This window comes from Macaca mulatta, chromosome 4 (assembly GCF_049350105.2).
Source record: "Macaca mulatta isolate MMU2019108-1 chromosome 4, T2T-MMU8v2.0, whole genome shotgun sequence".
In the NCBI taxonomy this organism is placed as follows: Eukaryota; Metazoa; Chordata; class Mammalia; order Primates; family Cercopithecidae; genus Macaca; species Macaca mulatta.
In genome coordinates this window covers 157983315-158008896 of record NC_133409.1, presented here as the reverse complement: position 1 = coordinate 158008896, position 25582 = coordinate 157983315, and the positions used below count along the sequence as shown (strand labels likewise).

The following is a 25582-nucleotide window of genomic DNA, read 5'->3' as shown; positions in this document are numbered from 1 at the left end:
TTCATGCTCAGAGTTGAGCACAGACAAAAATGTGATGCAGGAATTCACTAATTCGATGACCATGTCTTTGCCACACAAATACTCATTCTTGTCTTGGCAAACATATCCTTTCCCTCTTATAATGTATTTCTCTTTCTTACACCAAAACCCACTTCCAGAAGGGTGCAGGAACACATTCATATGAATGTATAAATGACTCTTTAATGTTATACCTTCCTAACCAGATTTGCTTTTTAACAAACAAAGGAATGAAGCTCTAATGGTGGAATCTCACATATTAGTCAGAATCTGGGGGCTTAGGCAGTCACTGACTGCTTATGTATATCCACAGCGGCCTCAGCAATGGCCTGGGGGCGCCAGATGCTTCCAGACTTACAGGTGATGGTATATGTCAGGATCCCGCTGGAGCCGTGTTTGGAATCCTATATACAACTCGTCCCAGAGTAGACCATTCTTCACCACGTGTCTGATGACATCCACCCGGCTACGGATCTGAAAATAGACATGGAACCACTCGCAGGGGCAACCCAGGCAGCAGAGTATGGATCCCTCCTGTCCCTGGGAGAAGCAGCTGCCCATGATGGCAGAGGCACGGAGAGCCAAGGAGAAAAGTCTCTGGGAGCAGATATCACAGGCTGAGGAGAAAAGGAAAGAAGCTAAGTGCAGCAGGACTTGAAAGAAGGAAAACAGGAAATGGATCAAGAGCAGGGGGAGTATCTGGCTGAGAGCACAGACTGCAGATTGCTGGATTCAAATCCAGGTTCTAGCTGTGTGATCTGGGTCACCATTCTGTGCCTTGGCTTTCTTATCTATAAAATGAAGAGAATAATAGAATATGCCTTATAGGATTGTTGTGAGGATGTATATAAAACACTTAAAGCCTGGCACATAGTAAGCACTCAAGAAATCTTTGCTATCATCGTCATTCTAAAAGCTGAGTGTTCAAGTCTCCACCTGAACATTTAGAGGCAAAGCAGAGCCTGCAAGCTCACAACAGTCTGCAGTTTCTGGCCTGTCACAGAACAGGATTACTTTAAATCATGTGGTCAAGATCTTTATCCTTAAAGAATCCCAACTTTTAAGCTGTTGAAGAGCCAAAGCAGCACAGGATTAAGAGACAAGCAGAGATGGTCTTGAGTCTCAGCCCTGCACTTACTATGTGACCTTAAGCTTGCTAAGCCTCCGTTTCTCTATTATGAGACGGTTGTGAGAAAAAAATGAGATAATTTATATAAAGAAAATAAAGAGAAGTTATCCTTGGTTGGACATAGTTTTAACAATCCATCAGCACCAGTGTTAGGAGCTCTTTCAGTGTCTGCATCACATTTTCCCCTGGTAAATATCATGCCAATACCAGTAGAGGCAAACTTTTCATAAGTGAGAGGCTATTAAATGACACAGCCTGATTGGAAGTTTGGCATTTTTAGATCTATTTCTCTTTTTTGCACCATTTGTATAAAACAATTATATCTATTATGAACTGAGGTTACAAACATAGGTCACAGTTTTGCTAACAGAGGTTTAGAAACATGATTCCACAGTTTGGTCAGGTTAAGGTCGGCCTGGCTAAGATGCATTACCAGGGCCTGGTTCCTCCCAGTGCAGGGTAAATGGCCTTTCTTGGCCTTTCAGCTGGGAGAGGAGCACACAGGAGAATTGGAAGTAGATTTAAGAAATATTTGGGGTGTAAAATGGAAAAGTCTAGATTATTGATTAGGTTTGGGGATGTAGGAAAAGGGAAGAACCAAAGATTACTCCTTTGTTTCTAGCTTGACTGACTTGGGGAATGATATTACCCACGATCAGACAGAAAAAGGAAAAAGAACATTTTAAAGAAGGAGGATGAGGAGTTGAACTTTGAACAAGTTGAAAATTAGGTGCTAAGGATTCAGAAATCCAGACAATTATATCTAGCAGACAGTTGACTATGGAAGAACCCAAAGCTTGACAGCACTGGAAGCAGCCAGAGAGAGCTCTGGGCTGGACATATGGATTATTTTTGGAGTCATTAGCAGAGAAGTGATGTTAGCAGGTGAGTTTACCCAGGAAGCAACTTGGGAAGAACAGTGGAATGAACACAGAGTCCTGGAAGGAAACAAGAGACTTAAGCAGTGCCTGGGGAAAGAGGAACTCCAAAAGAATGCAAAAGAATCTTCAGGAAAACAAGGAGGTACTGTCACTGGGCTAAGGAGAAGACTATTGCTTCACAATGATGGACAAATTGTGTGCATAACCTATTTCCTCTGCATTTCCAGATCCAACTAAAATGTTGCCAAGCAATTATGCAGGAATAAACTGCCACAGTGAAAAGAAATGGAAGTGATTCATTGACAGGAGAATTCAACTAATTACATGAATCTACAAAGCATGCAGACAAATGGAAACCAAAGATGCAGGGCAGAGACTGTAGAATCCCAGACAGTACATGGAGGGGCGTTCAGATGTGGAGGGAAGAGAAGTAGGTACTGTGGATGACAGCAGGGCGAGCACAAAAGTATGTCCATGAGATAGCTGGCCCCGTCCCTACACTACATATGGCTCCCAGGTCAAATATATTTAGACAGTTATCTCAATACATAGAATCAATTTTGGAGTGAGGGGAGAACAAGGTAGTGCATTTGTGATGCTGAAAGCAAGAGCCTCCACATTTTGGCACTCAGGGGTCCCCTAGCCTACTAGCTGGCCCCTCTCTTTAACCTTCACAGCTTAAAGCATACTGATGATCCTTTGGCCAAATACAGCCTAGCTCTCATTTCATGTAGTCTACAGCTCTTTAAGAACATTGACTCTGCTTTCTACATTTATAAATTTGGGTATTTCACATGAAAATCCAGATTTTCAAGTTCTCTGGAAATTTCAGATCAGCTGGAGCTTAGCAGGCCTGCCCCCTTCTCCTCCTGCATTCTACTTGATGCAATCTGCACCCAGCTTCACCAGTTTACGAGATGTGCCTTGCACCAGTGTGCAAGCCCTCTGTAAGTAGAGCCTATGGAATGACAGATCCTACACATGTACATAAGAGCCCCAAATCAGCTGGAAAAAGTCTTTTTATCAGTGAATATGGACTAATCCTGTAATTCTTAAAAGTCACCCACAAAGAAAGGAGGATCAACCTAGTATGAGTTTTCTTTAGAGCAACCTTGTCTGTAACTGGAAGCCAAAGGAGCAGTACCTTCGGGTATCTATGGAAAATGATTAGTCACCCAGAATTACCCGCTGAAACTTACACACCATGAGGCAGGAGACAGTTAAGCAGAAAGTCCCACATAGAAGTGAAGCAAGGAAGGGAAAGGCATGGGTGGGGTCTGGAGGCAGTGAAAGGTGGATTTGCAGCAGAGTTAGAGAGGAGCCCTTCCAGATTGGTGCGGGAGGGTGGTGAGCTACGGGAGCCATGCATTTAAGAATGGAGAGTCAGTGTGATAGAAATGATGAGTTTGAAAGGCAATTGATACCTCCAAAAAGGTGGCAGGAGGGAGGCAATATAAGAAGGCTCCAGGTAGCAAGAAAAGGAGCTCTTCCATATGTAGGCATAACCCCTTTAACCAAACCTCAGCATATAGAACTCTCCCTAAAATCCTGGGAGATAAAAGCCCTCAAGCGACATTATAACAGCACCATGTGCAGAGATGGCATCGTGATTTGCCCCATGGTGTATTTAAATCTGCAACAGAGCTGCTACTTGCTCTCTCCGGCAGATGCATTATGGAAAGCTGTGAAAAAGTGATGTTTTTTTCCAAATTAAATATTTTAAATGAAGTTATTTAAAAATTTTCAAAGGTGAATCTCTTGAGGCTAACAGACATCTCAATTTATAGGTTTTGTAAATTCAGCTTTGAAAGGCTACACCGTGGCTAAGAGCATAGACTTTGAGCTAGACTGCTTGAGTTAAAGCCCCGCACCACCATTCATTAGCTGTACAACCATGGGCAAGTTATTCTAACTCTTATAACCGCAGTTTCTTCATCTATGAAATGGGGGCAGACAGTAATATCTGTTCATAGGGTTGTTGTTGGATTAAATGTCTTAATATTTGCAAAGTGTTTAACACTGTGCTTGGCATAAAGCAAGCTAGGTAAGTGATACATAAAGCAATAAATGCAAAGAGTCATTTTGTCTAAAAAGGTGTAAGCCTATTTATCATCTATACGGTGTCTCACACAGGATTTTCTTACATGTAAAAATCTGGCTGGGCGCGGTGGCTCAAGCCTGTAATCCCAGCACTTTGGGAGGCCGAGACGGGCGGATCACGAGGTCAGGAGATTGAGACCATCCTGGCGAACACGGTGAAACCCCGTCTCTACTAAAAAATACAAAAAACTAGCCAGGCGAGGTGGCGGGCGCCTGTGGTCCCAGCTACTCGGGAGGCTGAGGCAGGAGAATGGCGTAAGCCCGGGAGGCGGAGCTTGCAGTGAGCCGAGATCGCGCCACTGCACTCCAGCCCGGGCGACAGAGCGAGACACCGTCTCAAAAAAAAAAAAAAAATCCAGTTTTGTTTTGTTTTTTTTTTGTTTGTTTTTGAGACCGAGTTTTGCTCTGTCACCCAGGTTGGAGTACAATGGCATGATCTTGGCTCACTGAAACTGCCGTCTCCTGGGTTCAAGTGATTCTCCTGCCTCAGCCTCCCAAGTAGCTGGGACTACAGGTGCCCACAACCACGCCCAGCTAATTTTTGTATTTCTAGTAGAGATGGGGTTTCACCATGTTGGCCAGGCTGGTCTCAAACTCCTGACCTCAGGCAATCCACCTGCCTTGGCCTCCCAAAGTGCTGGGATTACAGGTGTGAGCCACTGTGCCCGGTGCCAGTTTTTTTTGTTTTGTTTTTTTAAATACCTATAAATCAGGTAGTAGATTATTAGTTTTACTGAAGTTTCAATATAGGATTTCTTCAATAGCAAGTATTTTAGTAAACACAAAAATACTAGTCAATTTATTAAAATGTAGTTTAAGAGCACATTTATTACATCTATTAGGTGAAGGTATATTTAAAACTCTACATTTAGGGCATCACACGTTTAAATGGCACATACAATAAGTTTAAGGGCAGACTGTATATCCTTGTAACTAATGATTCTGACATTCATAGACAATTTTAAATTACAATGCATGCTCACATATATTATGTCATTTGACTATCACGACAAACTGGTAAGGTGGGAGCAAGCCCTGTGGAAGCAAACAAAAACCCCTAAAGCTCAGACAGCTTAAATAACTGCTCAAAGCCTCCTAATCAGGAATCATGATGTGCAGAAAGGGGCATCAATCCCCATCTTGACACTGTCTCCACTGCCACGGCTTTTTACATAATGCTGCCACTGGCGAGAGCTTTGTTCAGAATTTGAATGCAATCAATACGTGATGCTTCATGCTGATCTAACTCCCTTTCCAGAGACACCCATTGAGAGGGGCAGAGGAAAAGGAAGGCAGAGATCAATGCTCACAGGTCTAATAACAGCTTAGGTTGAGCAGGTGTCTGGAAGTAAGCAGATGGAGAATCCAATCTTTGGGAATGGCTCATAAAGAAATAAGTGTGAACTTTGATCAATAACAATATTTTTAATATTGGTTTGTTAGTTGTGACAAATGTACCATAGTAAAGTAAGTTGTTAATAATACTTTGTACTATCCTTGTAACTTTTCTGTAAACCTAAAGTTATTCTAAAATTAAAAGTTTATTTAGGAGGAAAGGAAGGAAGAGAGGAAGGAAGGAAGAAAGGAAGGATGGAAAGAAGGAAGAAAAGCAGACTTCCACCAGTGTTGCTGCTTACTTCCTCATAGGGATGTTCTCGTTGTGGTCTTTCTTTTGGGAAGGATAAATCTAGAAAGTCAACCAAATAGTCATATCCTCCAGGAAAAGGATTGAAGTCCTCATCTGTCTCAATCATCTGTGCAAATGACAACATGGTAAAGAGAAGAATATCAATCAAGTGGTCAAGGTCTTTAAAAAATTCTAAGAATGTGTAAGACTCAAACGCTCTCAAATGATAGATGATAGCAATGAACTGGAAATTAATATTAAGAGTCTCTTCTCTCACCTGAACTGTAACATTCAAATCCTAGTCTATATTAGCAAAACAGCTTCATGTCACTAACACCAAATGTATAGAGCTGGTTATTCTATCTGAAGTACTAGTACTAATGAGATATCAAATCCCACCATGAATTTGCAGGTGAGGAAATAAATGTGGAATGTTTCTCACTGTCATATAGCAGCTATATAGAAATGGTTTCACTGAAAATGTTTTATTAAAAAACTGTCAAAAGTTTTTCTCTTTTTCATACTAATTGTCCTAATGAAAATATCATTTACCAATGCTTCCTAGGTCATTAGATTTCAAAGACAATTTTCTAGAAATTATCTGGGAACTAATATAGATATTAGCCATTTGTTTGGCTAAGTGAGGACTGAAAAAAATCTTGCCTCTGCTACCCTTTTATTTCATTGAAGAAAGAATGTTTTAATACCCAAATAGAAAGGACTTAGTCTATTATTCTATGGGAATAATAGCAATTCATCCCAAGAAAAGAGAGTTGACATACATACCTGCTCTCTTATTTATTTCACTATTTGCCAGCAAAAACTTTGCCACAGACTGGCCATGGGCCCCAGCTAGGTTTTTGGGGATCATTGCTTTTGAGAATAGTAAGTATTCTCTGGCATTAGTGTTCAGAAATTGAAAGATAAACTTAGGAGTAGTTCTTACCCTGAGAGTAATGAATACTCGTGTCTTAAGAGTGTGAGTGTTGTCCATTTCCTGATGACATCCCTAAATTTGCTCCCCTGTGCATCCTCAGGCATCTCATATAAGCCACAGGTGGCTGTTTACTCACTGACTTTGCAGTTACTCCTGTCCCATTTCAGACCTCCTCTTTGTCTTGCACCCTCTGTCTGCTAGTATTTAGTTTGCTTCTGGAGATATGTCCAGTTTTGGTGACTAGGTTATAACATGAACTCTTTCTTAGCTTGTGGCTCTGTATGAATGTGTTAGGGCTAGTTTAAGCTGTAGACCTAGGCCTAGTTCTTAATTTGTGCAATTCAGCCTCAGTATAGCTGCAGATAAGGGTTACCTGCTTCTACCTCACCTTGCTCCAGGCCATCACCTCTTTGGGTGGATCCTACCTTCTAGCCTCACAGTTTAAATAGCTGTTCCTGCCATGCCAAAACAAAGCCTAAACACTCACAAACACAAACAACAAAAAACACGTGGTGATAGGAGATAAAAGATGTTCCAAAAGAAAAACTTAGGGACTTCAGAACATTCTCTAAATATTCAACAAGAGATTGCTGATCACACTGTCAAATCTGTTCTCTGTTAGGCAGTTGATAGGACTTAATAAATGCTTATTGGAAAACAAAGGTGTGTTCACGTATTTCCATTATGCAAGAAAGCAAAGAAAAACAATAGCATACCCTGACCACAAGGTTGTAATCTTTAAATCCAGCCCAAGTGAAGTATTCTTTTATCCAGGATGAGTGAAGAAATATTTCATCTCCTACAGCAGCATTCAAGATTTCCAAATAAGGTTCAAAATCCCAGGAATCCTTGTAAATTTTGGTCCCTTCTGGAGGCTCTATGATGCCCTTGCTTAAAGACACAAAGGTGTGAGAACAGTGAAAGAAAGCAACAAGTAATGAAGGCAAAAGTTAGTACTTAAGTAGTAAAAGTCAACCAGACTAGCAGCTTTGAGACTGCTCAGATAATTCACAAGGGGTCCCACAAAAGTGCCTCAGTGGTCCCACCATTGCCTAAATCAGAGCAGCTCCTATTGTCTAGTGTGATAGGTTTCTAAGTCAGATTTCATTTGAAGAAAGAAGTCTATGTCTAGAAAAAAACGTGTGAAAACCACTAATTTGGGCCTCTTTGTTCCAAACAAGTAAATTATGGAAATGTTGCTTATAATCTGGCCATATGATCTTGTGGATGCCTGCACACTTGTGCCTCCCCACCCCAATTAGAATATAAGTTTGGTGAAAGTAGCAACCATGGCTGAACCCATAGCAGGTGTTCAATAAGTATTTGTTGGATATATGGATGACTTTAGCGTATCTTTAAGAAATTCCCAGAACTTTGTGTCTCTAATATGTGGTGCTCTTGCTGTCCTAATCAAAGCACAGCCAATAGACAGATGCAAGTTTTTACCCTCAAACCCAGCCAGTAATGTGGATAATAGAGTTCTCTGACAATCCTAGAGTTCTGTCCATCTCATATGAAGATGTATCCTTGCATAAAATGCGGAATTTTAAATCCCGAGAATGGAATAGGATGTGATCTGGATAAAGAAAATATAAGGAGGGAAATAGGTGCCCATCTCATAAAGATGTGGCAGGTGGCGGTAGCTGACCCTCTTCTCAAAACTATACTTTTATATGCCCTAAGCTACAGATGTACTGGTTTCTGTAAAAAAAAAAAAAAAAAAGAAAAATTATTTAACAAATCCTAAAGCTTCTCACTTCTAAATATATCTCAAATCTTCTTCTGCAACTCCTTGCCTTGCCTCAGTCTAGAGCTTCACTAATCTCTTTCTATAGAAAGCCACACCCTCCCAACCACCATCCCTTACTCCAGTGGTTCTACCTGTTGCCCAATCCATTCTCTGCAAAGCTGAAATGGTTTTTCTAAAACACAACTCAGTAATGTCCCTTCTTTGCTTTATAATATTCTGCAGCTCCCCCCACTCACAGCCCAAATTCCCTACACTGGCTTCTGGGACCTTTCTCCAAGCCTGGCCGCCTATCCATCTCACCCTTTTCCTCCGCTTTCACTCACAAGCCCTCTACTCAGGAAGACAGATGGCTTTATGAGGACAAAAGCCTCTTCACATCTGTATCCCCTATACCTGGGATGATGACTTGTATACAGAAGGAGTTCAACAAATCATTTCTCAATGAATGACATATATTTATGCCCTCATTCGAAGTATCCGCATTCACCAAACCCAGTGGACACTTGCCGTCTCCAGCACATCCCATTGCTTCTGACTAGAATCTCTTTCTTCTCTCTACTTGTGACATCCTCATCTCTAAATGCCAAAGATCCAGATTAAGCTTTCCTTGGTCACATTTTTTTCCTCCTCCCCTTGCAAGGCAGTTAAAGTACTTGGTCTCTGTGTGTCCCCTATACTTTGTCTTAGCTCTGAGACCCAACAGTGTTGACTTTCTAGTCACGCAGAATGCTTTGGTGAGGCACAAGGATACACATGCAGATTCCTGGGCTCTGCCTCAGATCTACTGAATCCGGATCTGGGGGGGAAGGGAGTCCAGGGATCTGGATTTACGTGAGTCTCTTCAGTTATTCTGATGTTCATTAAAGCTTGAAAATTACTGCTGGGGCAATAGAAAGAGATGATTTTTGCAGTTAGGCAAATGTAAAATGACAAAGGCTCTTGAATACGTTGCTAAGAACTGGAATAATTAAAAACCTTTAGACCTGGAAAATAAAATTAGAAACACTTTTATCCTGGAGACACTAAGGATATCCTGCAGAATTTTAAACAGGAATGTTTGCACTTTAGAAAGGTAACTTTGTCAGCAATGAAGAGCAGGGGCTTTCAAACATTTTGCCTATCATCCCAGTAAAGACTATATTTTACATTAGGACCCTGGAGTCCACCTACCACGGGTACCTATGAAACAAAAGTTTCATGAAATGATACGCTTGTTACATGAAATGTACTCAGGAATTTTCTATTCTATTCATTTTATTCTATTATATTTCATTTTTAAAACATTGACTGTGAGCAATGGCATTAATTTTATGACTCGCCAATGGATTGTGACCAGCAGATTGAAGACACTGGCACGGAAGATGGGTCAAGGGAAGTTGTGCGGGAGTCAGGGGGCACTGCAGGAGTCTAGGTGATAAATTTTGAGAGGCAGAATTAAGGCCAGGGCAGAAGAGGCTGGAGATAAGTGATGGATTTGTGAGTGCTTTATGAAGGAGAATTGACCAGATTTGATAACTTGTTTGATATGGGAAGTTAGCAAAAGACAGAATCAGCTGATTTACCATTCATACTGACTTTGCAGAGGCAAGGCTGGGAGAGGGTGAGCTTTTGGTAATTGCATGTACCGCTCTCCAAAATGTTAGTCCATTTCCAAATAGCCCATGATGGTTTCATTTGGCTTCAGAGTAGTATTCAAAAAAATATAGCTTTGTGACATCATGTTAATTTTCTCGGATTGCATTTCCAGTGTGTTATTGTTACTTGTTCAAATGTACTATCTATGGAATGGGAAATTGGGTAATATTTGCACTGACATGAAAACTAATTTTCTTACTGCTTTTTACTTTCATAAAATAATTTATTTTTGAGCTGTATCAATGGCCCTTAATAGAAGAAAAGATTCTTCACTGTTTACCCTCTAGAAAGGTTCTGAGATGATGAAAACATTTGAGTCATTGTTATACAGGATGAAAAGATTAGGAAAAAATTCAGTCTTCCCCGAGATTTGTGAGATACTTATTGGATAGTTCATTTTATTTAAGTGGTAAGACTTCCATTTTTAAAAAGTGACCTAGGCCGGGCGCGGTGGCTCACGCCTGTAATCCGAGCAATTTGGGAGGTGGAGGCGAGCAGATCATGAGGTCAGGAGTTCAAGATCAGCCTGACCAACATGGTGAAACCTTGTCTCTACTAAAAATACAAAAATTAGCCGGGCACGGTGGCATACGCCTGTAATCCCAGTTATTCAGGAGGCTGAGGCAGGAGAATTGCTTGAACCTGGGAGGCAGAGGTTGCAGGGAGCCGAGATCGTGCCACTGCACTCCAGCCTGGGAGGCAGAGCAAGACTCCATCTCAAAAAAAAAATAAAATAAAATAAAATGGAAAGTGATGTGTGGATTTTACTGCATAACAAACAAAATAGGAACCTGTCAAGAGGCCAGAGGTGAGCCATTTATTTTCTCATAGTATTGAAAAAATATTATAAAACATTTTTATCCTCTAAAAATATTTAAGCCAAACCTGTCTGTTGGATCCTTCAGCATTCTTCCCAGATCAAGGGTGGCTCCAGGTCGAGGGGTCCATGTTATCACATCAGAGTTTTTCTTGATAAGATTGTTGAGTTCATTTGGGTCATTTTTGGTGTTTGTTTCTTTGATGTACCTGAGAAATAAGAGCACTCCCATGTAAGAAAGTTTATTCTCAAGTGCACAGTCTGATGAGTACAATGACAGATTTCTGTTTTATTTTCTCCACGTTTTCACTTTCCAATCCTCCTCCACTTATTCCATGGAAAAATACTATATTTGGGCTAATGTCCCTAATTCAAGAAGAAGTGTCAGTCAAAGAAGGTTGTATTTATACTTTGTTTTTAAGTATAATCGCATGGTGATTGGAATTGAAGTTAGATGTAGCAAGACTGACTACTGAAAATAGGTGGGAATTGCACACCCTGTGTTTAATGTTAATATATGGATTAACTCTTATTTGGCAGGCATTATACTAAGTGTTTAATATGAACTAACTGATTACCTTCACAATGCCCCACGAGGTACTATTATGATGCTCATTTGATAGAGAGATAAACTAAGGCTTAGAGAGGACATATGACTTGCTCGAGGCCATACCGTTAGCAGTCAGCCCAGCTCCAGCTCTCCACCCAGCTGTCCAACACAGGCTGTGCAGCCAGTGAAGGCTCAGCCCTCACAGGATGCCACAAAACTTTGGGAGTCAAATCTGAAAAGCTTTTACATTCAAAACCATTAAAAATCTACTTGTTACATACATACATCCTCAGTTGCAACCCATCTTGAGATCCAATTTCTTTTTTTCTTTCTTTCTTTTTGAAACAGGGTCTCACTCTTTCATCCAGGTGGAGTACAGTAGCATGAACATGGCTTACTGAAGGTTCAACCCCCCGGGCTCAAGCAATTCTCCTGCCTCAGCCTCCCAAGTAGCTGGGACTACAGGCATGCACCACTATGCCAGACTAATTTTTTGATGTTTTGTAGAGATGGGGTCTCACTTTGTTGCTGAGGCTGGTCTCAACTTCTGGGCTCTGAGATCTAATTTTTTTGTTTTCTTTTTTGTTTTGTTTTGTTTTTTTTTTTTTTTGAGACGGAGTCTTGCTCTGTCGCCCAGGCTGGAGTGCAATGGCACGACTCGGCTCACTGCTACCCCCCCACCCCAGGTTCAAGCAATTCTCCCTGCCTCAGCCTCCCAAGTAGCTAGGATTACAGGCACCCACCGCCATGCCCGGCTACTTTTTGTATTTTTAGTAGATATGGGGTTTCGCCATGTTGGCCAGGCTGGTCTCGAACACCTGACCTCAGGCAATCCACCTGCCTTGGCCTCCCAAAGTGCTGGGATTACAGGTGTGAGCCACCGCATCTGGCTGAGATCTAATTTCTAACTGTGGCATTGATAAAAGCGTGGTGTCTCCCAAATCTAATTCCATATCACAATCTTTCTTGAAAAGCCTTAACTCTTCAATTTCAATGTCATACAAGAATGTGATTGTGGTTGTGTTGGAGCAGAAAGAGAAAGATCCAGAGAAAGAGGATTTGCCACTGTGATTCACCTAACATGGGTTTTATAGACAGACATTTCTGCTAAGGGAATTTTACTTTCTTGAGCTACAAATTGGTTACCCAGACTTGATAGATATGTTTAGTCAGGTAAGCAAAAAGTACATAATCATTTGCATTTCTATAGCACTCAGGTGACACATTTATGATCTTGGAATCAATTTTATAGACACAATGAGGATGCTGTCACTGCACCAAAGATGTCAGTAGCTTTTCCCTTTTTACACACATTAATATCCTCCTACTGTTACAGTCACCACCGTGTCTCATCTTCTTCTGGCCTTTAGTCTCTACGTGGTTCACTAACAGGTCCCCCTGCCTCCAACTTTCCCCTCTCCAATCACGTTACTATTCATTACTCTTCCTAAAACATAAGGTGTGGTGGTCACAAAGTTCTGTAACTTCTTGATGTGTCTTTGTCTCTCTATAAAATAAAAATAAAATCAGTATCTAGATGGGGTATTGTGGAAAGTGAAAGTATTTGCCAACTACTTACATGCAACAGTGCAGCTTTTAATTGCTTTAAATTACAGCATCACATTAAGTGGTCAAGTACCCACCACCTCCAATTCTTCTCCACATCCTTGCAACTCAACCTACTTAATATTTCTTGAATCTGCATTCCCTTCTCACTCCCCACTGCCATTCATTATTCCTTCCTGGGTTATTGCAACAGTTTCCAAACTGGCCTCCCTTTCCCTTTGCCATCACACAGGCATACAAACCCCTCCAGTGCACATCTGATTACATTCCTGTTCCTCACCCGACTATCAGGCTCCCTATCCTTCCAGGAAAAAATCCAAATCACGTAGCATGTCCTAAAGTGCTCATACAACCCCTATCTCCTGTTCTGACCTGCAATCTCTCATCGTAGCACCTTGTTAGCTTTGCTGGTCAGTTCCTACTCCTTCTCTAAAATGCAGCATTCATAGACTCATCCAATGTTCGTCTCCTCTCCATCTGTATCCCCTTGCCTGCATTGATCATTCTGCATTACAATTGTTCTTCTCTTCTAATAGACCATCACTCTGAGAACAGACAATCATTTTATCTCTAGTTCTCCAGTACTTAGCACAGTGCCACTCAGTGAATGAAAAATGAATTTACGAGTAACGAAGAGCATTGATCAAAAGAAATTATGTTTTAACCTTAGACCAATCTTTTCTGAAAAAATTTGGAAGATACAAGACAGCTAAATAAAGTCAACAAGAAGTTTCAAAAGAAACACATCAGCAAGAGACCACATTAAGCAATTACACACATTGTAGCTACATTGCAAGAGACCATAGAATGTCAAAGTGATGTCAGGTTTTAACAATGAGACAAATGAAGTGCAGAGAAGTCAGATAGATGGTGGTAGAACAAAAACCACAATCCCATGTACTCCTCCTGCTGTCCTGCTGCTTCCAGTTGATGAGAAGTCATGGGCAGTCCTAACACGATTACTGTCACGAAAACTCGCCTCGAGAACTGACTTATTATCCAATAAATTCAGACAAATACCGGTAAGTGTACTTTCACGGTAAAATGACACACGCATTTCCTGCCTGCACATAAACAGTCCCTGCCCTTTGTTCACAAAATATCAGTAACTGTATGATAAAATAAATTTTTTGTGGAGATGATTGCTCATGAAAATGTTATAGCTAGGGGATGAGTCACTGCATAAGCTCAGGATCAAATAAGTTCCATATACAATCAAGGGAATCTCATAAAAGCAGTTTAAACATCTATAAAGTTTGCTTTAGCATTTAAAACAAAAACTGTGCTCCAAATAACACAAAATGGGTAGATTTATTATATGTATTTCTTTTGCAAGAGATTATGAAGTCCATAAAATGTGCATGTAATATAACTTGATTGTATCACAAATATGACTTAACTATGCTTGCTGGGTGCAGTGGCTCACACCTGTAATCCCAACACTTTGGGAGGTCAAGGTGGGAGGATCATTTGAATTCAGGAGTTGGAAACCAGTCTGGCCAACATGAGGAAACCCCCATCTCCACTAAAAATACAAACAAAAAAAAAAATTAGCTGGGCATGGTGGTGCATGCCTGTAGTCCCAGCTATTCAGGAGGCTGACGCAGGAGAATCCCCTGAACCTGGGAGGCGGAGGTTGCAGTGAGCTGAGATTGCGCCATTGCACTCCAGCCTGAGTGACAGAGCTAGACTCTGTTTCTACCAAAAAACAAAAACAAAACCCACAAACAAACAAAAAAAACCAATATGCTTGCCTTAACTACCAAGATGCTCTTTAAGAATCACCATGTTTGCCTTTTTTGATCTTTAATTTTTCAAATTTACTGAGTTTTTTTTTTTTTTAACTTTTTGAGGGAGCACAGATCTATAGATCCTAACGCAAATATAGATTCGTGTAACTGCCACCACAATTGGGATACAGAACAGTTCATCACCCCCAAAACTTCCTTGCATTGGCAACTTTGTAGTAAAATTCTTCTTTAACCCCTACCTCCTCACAATCACGAATCTACTCTCTATTCCTATAATTTTGCCTTTTCCAGAAAATCATATACATAGAATCTTTTAGTATGTAACCTTTTGAGACTGGCTTCTGTCACTCAACACAGTGCCTTTGAGATTCATCCACACTGTTGTATGCAGCAGTTCTTATTGTTGAGTAGTAGTCTGTTGTATGACTATACCATAGCTTGTTTATCCATTCACCTGTTGAAGGCTATTTGGGTTGATTTGGTGATTATGAATGGAGCTATTAATATTTGCATATAGATTTTTTGTGTGAATAAAAGTTTTAATTTAATTAGGGCAAAAACTCAGGAGTGGAACTGTTGGATCATACAGTAAGGTTAGCTTCAGAGAAACTGCAAAAGTGTTCTCTAGAGGGACTGCACCATTTTGCATCCTTAAGAGCAAAGCATGAGGGCCGTTGGTTTTTGACATAAGGTGGTATTGTCAATTTTCCAAAGTGTCATTAATTCTAATAGTTATGCCATTGTGGTGTTTTCATTTTCCTAATGGCTAATGCTATTCAGCATCTTTTCATATGCTTATTTGACATCCATATATCTTCTTTGGTGAAGTGTCTGCTCAAATATTTTGTCAATTTTTAAATTTTCTTACTATTGATTTTTAAAATTATTTTAAATCATAGTCTTATTGCTGATTTTTGAGAATTCATTATATGTTCTGGATACAAGTTATTTGTCAGGTATGCTACTTGCAAAATGTTCTCAGAGTCTAGAGTTTGCCTTTTCATCCTCTTAATGTTTCCTATTTATAGAGCAATCATTTTAAAATTTAATAAATAATAATATATTAATTTAAAAAATAGATCATGCTTTTGATGCAACATCTAAGAAGTCTTTGACTATCCCATAGACAGGAATATTTCCCATATATTTTCTTTTAAAAATTTTATAGTTTTGTATTAACATTTATATCTATAATCCATTTTTACTTACTTTTTGCATATGACATAAGGTTCAGATCGAGGTAGGTTTTTTTTGTTTTTTGTTTTTTGTTTTTGCGTATGGGTGTGCAATTGCTCCAGTAACATTTGTTGAAATGACTACCCTTTCTCCATTAAATTGCCTTTTTTCGGGCTGGGCGCGGTGGCTCATAGCTCACGGCTGTAATCCCAGCACTTTGGGAGGCCAAGGCAGGTGAATTGTGAGGTCAGGAGATTGAGACCATCCTGGCTAGCATGGTGAAACCCTGTCTCTACTAAAAATACAAAAAATTAGCTGGGCAAGGTGGCGTGCGCCTGTAGTCCCAGCTACTCTGGAGGCTGATGCAGGAGAGTCACTTGAACTCAGGAGGTGGAGGCTGCAGTGAGCCGAGATCATGCCACTACACTCCAGGCTGGGCAACAGAGTGAGACTCCCTCTCAAATAAAAAATAAAGCCTTTTTTCATTCACATTTCCCCAAATTGCATCGTTGCCAAAAATCAATTGGCCATATATGTGTGGTTGTATTTCTGGACTCTCTATTCTGTTCCATTGATGTCTGTGTCTATTCCTTCACAGTACCACACTATCTTGATTACTGCAGCTTTACAAGTAATCTTAAAAGTAGAGAATATGTTCCTCTAATTTTACTCTTCTATTACAGAATTATTTTGATTAGTCTAATTCCTTTGCCTTTCCTATAAATTTTAGACACTATCTAGATCCATAAAATATCCTGCTAGGATTTTGAAGGGCATTGTACTGAATCTACAAATTTGTTTGGGGATAATTAAAATAGGAACTATATTAAACATCCGATTCATGAATATAGTACACTGTTCCATTTATCTAATTAGAGTCTTTGATTTCTTTCATCTGTTTTATAGTTTTAAGCATATGTACTCTGTTTGATATCCTGTTTAGGGTCAGATCCATATGCACAGTGCAGCTTTGGAGTTAACCCAGGAGTTTATCCATAATTTTACGGGCTCACTTTCTTAAGCCTCCTCCTATCTGAAATCTCTCCAGTATTTTTCTGCCTCCCAGGTGTCCCCTTCTTCATCTTCTGGCTGAAAAGCCAGGGCTTCAATTTCCCTGTTCTGCTGTGCATGTTCTGAAAACTGCATATGCTTCTGGGGCAAAGTGGTGAGAGGTTAGTGAGAGAAAAAACTGCAACAAGGATTCTCTTCGCATTATTGAAACCAAAATTGCTTTGATTTGAGAAAACGATTCTTTTTCCTTGGAGTGTATTCTATGAACGAGGCTTCTAGCAGTCCTTCACCAGGAGAGTTGCTCAGGGCCTCTCTCATAAGCATATATGCAAAAAGTGAAAGCAAGTTAATTTTTGACTTTTAATTACTTAGGTGGCTAGAAGCAGCAAATCAAAAGAAGGATTGAGACTTCTGGTAAAGATTTGTTACAGCAGTGAAGAATGATCACTAACAGCCTCTTAGCTAAACTGTAACAAGCAGATATAATGCTTTACTGCCTGGGGCCATTTAGTGCAGGGGCAAACATATCCTGTTATAACATCCTCCAGTGAACTGTAGGAACATCAAGCTGTTATTATTACATTCTAAAACTTTGAAATGATGAATCCACGATATCAAGAAAAGATCAATTATGTTCTAATACTCTGAGAAGACAATTATACCTAAATCATAAAATTTTCACATCTAGAGAGATAAACTATAGCTATCCAGAAAACTGTGCTACCTAGCATGATTTCATTATTTAGAATGCCCAAGTTCCCAGAAGTTCTATACAGCTGAGATTTTACTCTATTAAAAGATCTGTGATGCCAAAAATTATTAAACTCTGTTCAATAGAAACACAATGCAAGCATGTGTGTAATTTTAAATTTTCTAGTAGCAACATTAAAAAAGTACAAAGTAACAGGTAAAATTAATAATTTTACTTAATCCAAATGTTATGTTAATATGAAATCAAGTTTTAAAAATTGAGATATTGTGCATTCTTTTCTGCATATCAAGTCTTTGAAATCCAATGTATATTTTAAACAGAGTATATCTCAATTTAGATCGTACATTTTCATCCGAAAGACTTGATCTATATTTAGATTTTATAAAATGTATAGTTCAAAAAGTAGATTCTCATGCTCAAGTTGTTCCACACATACCCAAAAAGTTTCCCAATAAAAAGAAGCAAGTACTAAAAATGTACTTTCATGTAACATTCAAATCCACATTGACACAACTGGTTCATATTTTTTTTTAGAAGAACTGATTTGGCTTTGAAGCAAAAGCATAACAGTTTCAAAACTATGCCTGTCCAAGTTTAGTAAATTTACTAACTTTTGTGTCAACTCATTAATATTAACATTGAATTCAAAGGGGTATTACATAAATCAAAACTCAACTATAAATTATCAATACTAATGAAATATTCTTCAAATTTTGCTCAACTTTGCAGGGAATTTTAATGCTGTCAATTTAAAATAAAATCTGCCTATTGGTTTATTTTTTAAAAATGTATAAAATTATGAATTGGTGCCATGACAAGTTTCCATTTTAACATAAATACGTGTGATGGGTTGTTTTCCCCTCAAAAATGAAATGTTAAAGTCCTAAGTCCTAGTACCTCAGAATGTGACCTTATTTGGAGATAGGGTCCTTATGGAGGTAATCAAGTGAAAATGAGGTCATGTAGGTGGGCTCTAAAACAATCTGACTGATGTCTTTATAAAAAAAGGAAAATTTGCACACAGATAGGCACACAGGGTAAATGCCATGTGAAGAGACAGTAAAGATGGTCATCTACAAGCCAAGGAGTGTCTGAGGCAACCAGAGGCTGGGAGAGGGCCGGGGATCAATCCTTCCCCAGTGGCTTTAAACAGACCATGGCTCAGCCCACAGCTTATTTCAAACTTCTGGCCCCTAGAACTTAACAAATGTTTGTTAATAAAAATTGTAATAGGTTCCTAGGGCTGTTGTAACAAATTTTTGTTACATGACCCAGTTTATGTTCCTTTGTTACAACAGCTCTAGGAACCTAATAAAATATTTCTCCTCGTATAACTAAGTCACAATTAAGCTTTTCCTTTCATTGTGTTCAAACACAAGATGTGTTCAACATAATCTGACAGTACATAGTGATTAAGAGCATGATGTTGGAGTCAGACTTAGGATGAAATTCAAAATGAGTTTTTCCATAGGCATTATGATATCAGATCAAAAAACAAACCACACTGCCAGATTTTATCTTTGATTCCTGCATATTTGGCAAGCAATTCTTTTGTTTCAAGAGAATCTTGAAATTAATCATGTAGGTTTTCTTGACTTAGCCGAGCATTGGCAAAGGGGACAAGATCAAATTCATGGTCTTTTATTTCTTTCAACAATCCCATAAATTGGTGATGATTCATAGCATTTGCACAAGTTATACTGCTGCAAGAAAAATCACATGAGGTACCTAAAACATGAGAAGACAGCTTCAATCTGTTAATGACACAATTCTATTCTGGAATGCAGTATGGTGTAGAGAAAAGAGCTTTGGAACTAAGCATACCAGGGTTCCATTCTCAACTCATGTTTCCAACAGGGTGACTTTGGGCACGTCCCTTGGCCTTTCTGAGTTTCAGATTCCCTATCTGCGAAAAAGGAACAATACCCCCTTCCTATGCATAGTGCTATTGGGAGATTAACTTAGATGGCTTAGCTAAAAGTTCCCAGTTCACTTCCTGGCAAATAGGAAATGGCAGTTGCCATCCTCTTTCCTGGGATCCTTTTGGAGAATATCTGTTATTTTATCTCCTGAAAGAGTTCCTGGCTGCCAAGTGTGGCTTTTATTCATGTTCTGTGTTCTCCAGCAGCTTGCTAAAAGTTCTAGACACCTACTAATCACTTTCCTTCTCATGTCACATTGCTTTCACAGCAAAGTCGCTCATTCCACCATACATTAAGTTGTATATAAAGATGTACAAAGTGTCTAGCCATACTTGTCTGATGGGTGAGATTCCACAAAATACCCAGCAAAGGGACAATAAATTCGGGGTTGCAGGTTCTTCACCAGCTGAGCCTTGTAGTTCAGGAGCTTCTTCCTTTCTGTTTTAATAAATTGGGCTTTCCATTCCTCTGAAATGACAGGATTTAAATTAGACTCTCCTCTCTGGAAAATCACAGAAAAACACATGTTCTAGCAGATTGGAACTCCTTCAGGAGATAAAATTGATAGATAACTAAGGCAGAAATAGAACAAGGCTCCATGTCATTAGTGGAGGATTTCCCCGGAGTTTTTATCTTGCAAATTTCAATTGGTTACTAGGAAAATGTTACCAAGCCAGCCAAAGACACTGAGCTTTCTCCTTGTATATGGCAAGTCATTCGGACCCTAGCTGAATACACAGGGTAGCATGCATAATCGTAGTTGGTGTGCATGTGCATTTTAAGGGTATTGTAATTCTTGAAATTGTTAACTCTTTACTAACATGGAAATAGCTTCATTATTTTTGTAGATTATAACAGGTGTGTTCAACATAATCTGACAATACACAGTGATTAAGAGCATGATGTTGGAATCACCTAGGATGAAAATCCTGACCCACCACTTACTGGTTGGGCAGCCTTGGGCAAACTACCTAACTTCTCCATGTCTGTATCTTCTCTGTAAATGGCGTCATGATGCCTCTCTCACAGCGCTGTTCATTTGCTTATTCATTCACGCAACCAATATTTATTATGCACCTACTCTGTCAGACGTGGTTCTAGCCACTGGGAATAAAGTGGTGAACAAGGCAAAGCAGGTCCCTGCTCTCATGGAGTGTTCGTTCTAGTGAGAGAAGCAAATAATGAACAAGTAAAGTCATTGCAAAGAGTGATGCACCATGAAGAAAATAAAACGGCAACAGAACAGAGAGTGGCTGGGGTGAGTGGGATGAGATGGAGGGAATCATTAGACAGGATGGTTAGTGAAGAGATGACATTTGAGTTGAGACATAGATGAAAAGTTGCTAGTCACATGCAAATCAGGGCCAGCTGCACTCCAGGCAATGGAAACAGTAAATGGAAAGACCTAGGGCAGGTGTGCACTTGACATTTTGGGTCTAAGAAACGAAAGGCAGGATGGGTTGATATATAGCAAGCATCAGAGTGACAGGCAGTGAAGGAACTTGAGGAATTAGACAGGACTCAGAGCATATCGGGTACAAGATCAGGGAGCTGTTACTGTTAATGTTTCTATGAAATTTGACAAACACAGATAAGGATATAAAAAAATATACAAGCTACCCATCACCTAGACATAACATTATGGTATATTTAAGACCTTTTTAAATGTATATGCGTGTACTCACGCATACGTGCGCGCACACACACAAACTCACTGTCACACACAATGGGATAATGCCAGTTAACCTTTAATAAGTATGTTTTACCTTCCCAGTCACACTTTTAACTTCTTAAGGACAGAACCTTCCCTCTATTTCTCATGTGGTTACACACTCTGGGAGGCAATGAATATAGACTTAGAGAAGAAAGCAAAGAACGGGACAAAGGTTATCTTCATATTGTAAAACAGGGCATTTTCTGCCACATTGTTAGACAGGGATCACTTATCAGATATATTAATTTATTAAGTGGACATTTATTGAGCACTTACAATGCTAGTGTTGAGGATACACACTTCCCCCAAGCCAACCCCAACCCCACTCTTGGACCCAGAGCAGAAGGGCTCCTGCCTAAGACCCCCAACCAGAGGACCCTCCTCTGGGTGCACTAGAGGTCCCCGACTAGAGGACCCTCTGTGGGTGCACTGCTCCCTGATATGAACATCCACAGGTTGAAGTACACACCCCATTAGGAACCATATTCCAAGAGCACCTAAGCCTGGATGACCCATTTCAGGCCTTTCCTGTTCTGCTCTATGGTCTACATGGTGAATCCAAGTGATTCTTTTTCTTGGCTCCTCCTGAGGTGCTCTCAGATCTCAACATTTCCTTCATGCTGCATCACATTTTGAGCTAGAAACCTTAGTTTGTAATCTGCAACTTACAAGTCTCGTTTCCCAATAAGATTGCATGCTTCTTGTGGGGAGGGACCATGTCTCAATTACATTTGTATTTACTCTCACAGCATTTAGCAATGTGCCATGCCTGATACTTGGTATCACTTTCATATAAAATATTACCAGTAAATTTTCCACCACTGAAAGTCATTGGAAAGCCTGATGCTCCTCCAGCAAAATCACTCATCATTAGAGCAACCTTCGTAGGGAGCCTTCCCCCATTGGGTCTGGTGCAGTCCACTGTATTCAGTATTTTATGACCTGTGGAGAAACAAAGAGGTATAGGTATTCAAGGTGAAATCTTGAACACCCATGAATGGTTTAAATTCCAAGACAAAGTCTTCCGTGTACAGTCTGTATAATTGAACTTATTTGATTATAGAAGAATTGATTATATTAAAGGGAAAACAGTAAGCTTTTAAAACTTAACGTTTTCAATAGTATATTCTGAATTTTCAAGTGACTAAATTCATCCTATTTGACTTGGTGGATTCCAAGTGTCTCATGAAGACATTTACCTTAATTCCACTCTAGCTCATTCATAGACTGCTTTCTTCAGTCAACTTTTTCCAGGTGTTGAGCCCAAAGGATCAGAGAAGAGTGGATTAACATACTTCCCTGTATCTTTTGCAAATTACATGCGAAGTTCATAATCAAATGATTGTTGGGGCAGTAAGGCCATCTTTTCATATGAAAAGCAGTGCATGATTATATTACATGATATTTCTAGGTGAAAGTAATAAAAGACATTTATTTAATAAAGGTAGTTTTGAAGAAATCACTATAGGTGGAATGTAAAATATTTATTGCCTTATGAAAGAAAGCTTTGCTCCTGTCACAATCTAGATGACATTATTTATAATTTGTTTTCTGGAAAAATTATTTGAAAGGTAGCTCCATATTTCTAGGACAAGGATATAATATGCTATATTCTTTCAAAATGGAGCTAGAAGATGAACATGTGATGAAATTTCATATAGATATTACTATCCTTCCTATTAAGAATGTTTTCCATTTTTCATTGTCAATGGGGGTAAAAACATACCTTTGTACTCCACAATAATGCAAGTGTCCATCTCAGGATGAACACCATCCATCAAGATCATGAATCGAAGATTTTTGTCCACCTGGAATTTAACAATCAAACCAACAACTGTGAATTTCAGTTTGGTTTTTAATTCAATATTTGAGAAGGTAATCACCTGTTCTGGAAAGAATGGTCAATTGAACCTCATATTTGAGGAAATTTCCTTATTCAGAACTAGATTTATTACCTGTTCTGTAGTGTTATACTATAATAGTATGGGCTAATGGAAAGAAAATAATCTTTGCCCAGGACAGTCTGCCTAATGTTTGAAGCTCAAATAGTGGTTGTGTTTATGCAGTATCAGGGACAGACCACATTGGCCCATTTTTTTACTTAATCTTATGGTGACTATCTCACATAACATTCATCCCAGAAAGCATAACTGGAAAGCATGGAAAGAAAACAGATTTCTGACCTGCTGCCATATTCCAAATGGCACGACATTGATATTAGTCAACTGGACACCGCTCTGATTCAGATTCCAAAATACAGGCCTTTCTGTGTTTCCAACATAAATGGGAATATCTGGTCTTCTCCCAGCAAGCTTTTTCAGTGTGGGGTAACTAGGATAAGACAGATGGAAAGGTTGAAAGGAGAAAAAAATAGTGTCATCTAGTATGAGAGACAGTTTGTTCCTTTTACCAACATATATGACAGAGAAGTGAGGAATTGAAAAACTGAACTCTCCCCAAAGACCAGAGAAAAGTTTTTCTGTTCAAGGCTGACTGTGAAAGTGATGGGAGATTCTGAGGGGATTCATCTTTGTTGTTAGAACATATCATATGCTCATGGTGTGGACATCAACCAGGTATGCAAGTTCCATTTTCCACACTGATGCTGCTTGAAGGAGGGGTAGTTCTAGCAGTAGACACAGACGAGAAAAAGTCATGCTGTAGAGAAAAGAAATGAAGATCATGGAGATCCTCATTTCTTTGCATTCCTCAAGCAGTAGCTCGCAGTAAGAGAGAGGACTGGGACATAGTACAGGACAAAAGCCCCCCAGGACCATTTTGGGGGTCGGTTTTTCAACCTTCAAAGATTCTGTCCCTTTTTAAGGATAAATAATATATGTTGTATATCAAAGCCACACTTTAACAGACTATATTATTTACCCTTAAGGGAGGGACAGAATTACCAGCTAGGCAAGACAGTGAAATTTAGTGTTGAGGAACTACATTCAACAATTGTAGTAATCCCAACTCAGTACACAATCAATCATCCAAGTCTTTTTGACTATCTAGACATATTAAGTCAGATTTTATTTATTGAGCATTCATTATATAACAGAGTTATTATACTGTAGGGGGTGGTAGAAAGTTGAATAAACAAATAAATGATTACACATCTATTATTATTTCAAACTTGGTGCTGGGGCAGTTTTACATACTATGTTATTCAATTCCTACAAAAAAGCTACGAATTTTTTTGTTTTTGTAGATGAGGAAACATTCAGAAATACACAACACACAGTAAATCGGTATTCAAATTTGGGTTTTCTGATTCTAAACCTAGTGCTTCTATAAGAAGAAAGTTTCTAACTTTAACGAATATACTATCTGGTTTAAGAATCAGACTTGTACACAGAGTATAAGATCAGGCAAAATAATATATATAATCATAGGAAAAGTACTTTAAAAATCTGTAATATCAGCACTTAGCTGTACTAATATTCAAGTTCCAGCATTGCGTTAAAAGCTATCCAAATAAGTAGAATCTGGAAGGAAGTGACAGAAGTAATAAACTTTCTCCCCCCCCAAAAAAAAAGATTCAAAAAATCAGTGATTCTTTGAATGTACCTTCAGTCTCTGGGTTCAGCAATGAAATCCTGCATTTTAAAGGACTTTGGGAGTTAGGATAAGTTATTCTAAAATGGATGTTTATTGCTTTGGATTTTTCAATTGCTAATAATTCTTACTGGCAATCCACCAGAGTACATTGGCCTTTTCCCTTGTTTTTGTAAATCAGGGAGGCTTTATTCAGTAAATAAAGGTTAGACAGAAGGGTCGGGGGCAAACAATCTTGATGTTTATTAGTTGACTAGGGAAGAGTCAAAAAGTAAGGGTCTATCAAGGAAATAGACCCAAAGGAGTAAAAAAATCACAAGCTTTGGCCCCTTTTCAAGAATAAACTATCTGCAACACACTGCACAACCAATGTATTGTGATACTATAGTTGAAAACTGTTGTTTTAACGCAAGACAACTGTCGACACAAGCCTGTGAAATGAAAGCTAAACTGGTTTTCAGGACAGTAGTTAAAGAATAACTCAACAAATGAGTTTTTACCCTCCCTAAATTTAGTGTATTCCCATAGAATGTCTCTCATTAAGACTTTAGGTAATTGCATGTTAGACACTGTAAAGCAATCACATCATTTATGTGCTATTGTCCCTACACAAGCTATACCAAATTACTACCACACATTACTGTTATTGTACAACAAATGAACTCAGGGCTCTTGTAATCCTGAAATTATGCAAGTGTAGTTCCAGGAGGTAGTGTGGCACAAAGGTATCGTAT

General features: G+C 39.2%; 1 protein-coding gene across 33 annotated transcripts in view; it reads right to left on the bottom strand.

The window, feature by feature from the left end:
• Positions 1–25582, bottom strand: part of CMAH (cytidine monophospho-N-acetylneuraminic acid hydroxylase) — a 362762-nt gene that overhangs the window by 15658 nt on the left and 321522 nt on the right. For all 33 annotated transcript variants that reach the window (XM_077998309.1, XM_077998300.1, XM_077998313.1 and 30 more), the window contains 8 exon segments: positions 23480–23627; positions 23023–23104; positions 22101–22238; positions 19915–20050; positions 10963–11103; positions 7409–7583; positions 5766–5882; positions 377–492 (listed from right to left, as the gene is read on the bottom strand). In XM_077998309.1, coding sequence (XP_077854435.1) covers positions 377–492; positions 5766–5882; positions 7409–7583; positions 10963–11103; positions 19915–20050; positions 22101–22238; positions 23023–23104; positions 23480–23627 — 1053 coding nt within the window.